This window comes from Miscanthus floridulus, chromosome 3 (genome assembly GCF_019320115.1).
Source record: "Miscanthus floridulus cultivar M001 chromosome 3, ASM1932011v1, whole genome shotgun sequence".
Classification (NCBI taxonomy): Eukaryota; Viridiplantae; Streptophyta; class Magnoliopsida; order Poales; family Poaceae; genus Miscanthus; species Miscanthus floridulus.
In genome coordinates, this window is record NC_089582.1 from 35,914,470 (window position 1) to 35,917,543 (window position 3,074).

At 44.5% G+C, this 3,074-nt stretch overlaps 1 protein-coding gene across 1 annotated transcript; it reads left to right on the forward strand.

The window, feature by feature from the left end:
• Positions 1-443: 443 nt before the first annotated feature.
• On the forward strand, positions 444-2,024 carry LOC136545452 (uncharacterized). Its single transcript, XM_066537472.1, has 5 exons — positions 444-743; positions 810-1,022; positions 1,084-1,161; positions 1,221-1,532; positions 1,605-2,024. Exons 1-4 carry the CDS (start codon positions 708-710, stop codon positions 1,290-1,292), a joined length of 399 nt encoding a protein of 132 aa, XP_066393569.1. The 5' UTR covers positions 444-707; the 3' UTR covers positions 1,293-1,532; positions 1,605-2,024.
• Positions 2,025-3,074: the final 1,050 nt, after the last annotated feature.

The following is a 3,074-nucleotide window of genomic DNA, read 5'->3' on the forward strand; positions in this document are numbered from 1 at the left end:
TTGGCGAACCCATCGGCAACCTAGGAGGCCTGTGGTGGTTTATCAACATGTGGCTGAATGCCCATATGCACAAACGTTTGCAATGGGACTTTTTTGCCCAACAATTCCCACGAGAAATTGCTGAAGACCATGTGCTTGGGGATGATGAATCGGCAACACGCTCACCCCTCAATTTTGGTGAAGCCATAATTGTCCTTCCTGGAACAGAGGCCAATGAAGACCAGATCGGCAGATTCTTCCAAAACTTCTACAATGGTCTTTCTCGTGACCATAGGGCCTAGGTACCTTATATTGACGAGGAAAACAGATTTCCCCTTCTTTTCAACTTTGCCGATGACACCCTGAATCAGGATAAGGAACTCATGATGGCCATCATTACTCCCAGGGCAATTCCAGTAAATACATTTGGTAGCGGGAAAAACACCAACATTTCGTATGAATTTTACAACCCATCGGCAGTATCCCGCCAATTGGCTTTTGGGCAACTGCCAATCAAACTTTGCTTTGCCGATGTGATCAAACCCAGGGAAACAATCACCTGTGGAACAGATTGGAACAAGGTAGTACAACTCTCCCCCGATGCCGATACCACAGATGTTGATATATCCACCTGGACGCCAGTATCCTTCATCACCGAGTCATACAAGCAATGGTGGCGAGAGTGGAAGGAACAACTGTTTGCAACTTCTGCTCACACATATCGGCACATGATCGACCCTGAATATGCCATCCCTGACGACGTAGTAAGTTTCTTTTAACTCCTTTTTGCTTTTCCCTACATATATCAGTAACTGACTCTCTTATGACAGGTTAACAACCCAGCACCATCGGTGAGCAAAAGTGGGAAACCCTTCGATCTTCAGCCTGTTTCCCCGACATCACCGATCGGCTACAACGCCCCCACCTTAACTGCTTTGACCCACCAGAAGATCCATACCAAGACCATCACCTCTAAGTCCAAATTGGCTACAGCTAGGGCCACTCCATCGGCTGCTACTACAACCTTGGTCAAGGCATTCAAGGTAACAACCTTGTTTATTTCTACTTATACCGATTACAAACTATATTAACATTAATCATCAGGGGGTAAGAGCTGCTACCGGATCGTCATCAGCAATTCCTCCGATATCAAGCACCACTTCTTTTGACAAACCTTCAGAGGTATCCTCTTGACTTTTCATTTTATCTGTTAAATATCATACCTTACACTTGTTTTGCAGCAACAATTGGGTACATCAGCAAGCGTACCAGACGTCCAAGCTTCACAACCAACAAGTGCCGATGCCCCCTAGACAATCGTTGCTGATGCCCAAGCAAAGCGCAAAGCTTTAACAGATGCCGAGGCACAGCCAAAACGACAAAGGTCCATGCTGATCCCTACATCTGCCCCAATGCCATCGGTCATCATACCTCAAGAGCCAACCACTGATGAAGTCACAGAGGACATCCCATCGGCAAGCTCAGCTGATCCCTCACACGGCACACTCCAGGTTGTTTCTTCCAGTCAAGCACAGGAAATTGCCTTGAAACAGGTAAACCGATTAACCTAGCTGATTTACAATATTCATACTTATCCTTAACCGACCTCCTTTTCTTTTCCTCAGGAACAAGACTCCCCAAACAGCCTATTCTCCTTTGCTATTGACGTCTTTGACGATGATGGAGAGGAAACAAGTTCTTCCCTAGCACTGGGAACAATATCGGCAGAAACTAAGTCCAAGTTGGAAACTCTCCTGACCTTGCTACAGTAGGATACCGCCCAACTGGTGGATGACTCGGACCCCACAAAGGCAATTTTCAAAACAATCCGTGGCCAGGTCCCTGCCGATGTTGAAGAAGTACTCTTCCCAGCAGCCCATTTAGAAAGCCGCCAACTACAATATCAACGGGCTGCTCAACGTATTGCCGATAGAGCAGCTCAGGCTCAACTCAAGGAAGAGATGCTACAACTGAAACAAATTGCCGATGAGAAGCACAAGGGCATCGGCAACTTGCAGACTTCGGGTGCTAAACTTAAGCAGAAAATCTTGGATTTATCGGCAAGGAAGACGGCTCTATTGGCTGAATTGAAAGAAGTCGATGCAGCCCTAACTCATGCTCAACAAGAAGAAAGCCAGCTACCCAATGCTATCAAAGCCCTTCAGCAAGAAAGAGATATCCAGGCTCGCAAAGCTTTGGTCATGAAGAAAAAACTCAAGCCTGTGGAGGGTGCTGCCGATGATGACATTAAAGAAATGGAGGAAGCCAACCAGATTCGCCTGCGTGCGATATTAGCTATCCAATCCTTGTTGAACTTGTAATCTTGTTTATTGTATCGGCACTTTATGAGACATTGACATCCTTGCATAATTTTAGCCGATAGGACTGTTATCGGCACTTATACTTTTATGCATCTATCTAGATACTAGGGTAATATTTCTTTAAATATTTTCCATTTAATGCTCTGGGAAACACAACCCCTTTGAGGGTTTCTAGAATATATGCGTTACCAGGAACAGACTGATTTATCCGATATGGACCTTCCCAATTAGGAGACCACTTTCCAAACTTTGAACTTTTAGTCCCAATCGGTAAAATCAATTTCCAGACCAGATCCCCATCGGCAAACTCCTTTACCTTCACCTTCTTGTCATACCATCTGGCTACTCTTTTCTTGTTTTCTTCGATGCTAACTAAAGCCCTTAACTGATGACCCGTCACATCTTCCAACTCATCCTTCATAAGAATATCATAATCATTGGCTGTCAGCTGATCTTGAGAACGTATTCGCCTAGATCCAGTTTTAATTTCCCAAGGTAACACTGCGTCGTGTCCATATACTAACTGATAAGGCGTTACTTTGGTTGCACCATGATATGACATCCAAAATGACCACAAGGCCTCATTTAATACTGTATGCCACCTCTTAGGATTTTCTTCAATTTTGCGCTTAATGAGTTTGATAACCCCTTTGTTAGAAGCCTCAGCCTGACCATTAGCTTGAGCATAATATGGAGAAGAATTTAAAATTTTAATTCCCATTCCTGCAGCAAACTCATCAAATTCTCCTGATGTAAACATAGTACCCTGATCGG

Bases quoted from the DNA above. Each gene is read 5' to 3' on its own strand.
- LOC136545452 (XM_066537472.1), top strand. From the start codon at position 708: ATGATCGACCCTGAATATGCCATCCCTGACGACGTA. The intron at 744-809 runs GTAAGTTTCTTT...CTCTTATGACAG, and splicing joins ATGCCATCCCTGACGACGTA to GTTAACAACCCAGCACCATC. The intron at 1,162-1,220 runs GTATCCTCTTGA...CTTGTTTTGCAG, and splicing joins CTTTTGACAAACCTTCAGAG to CAACAATTGGGTACATCAGC.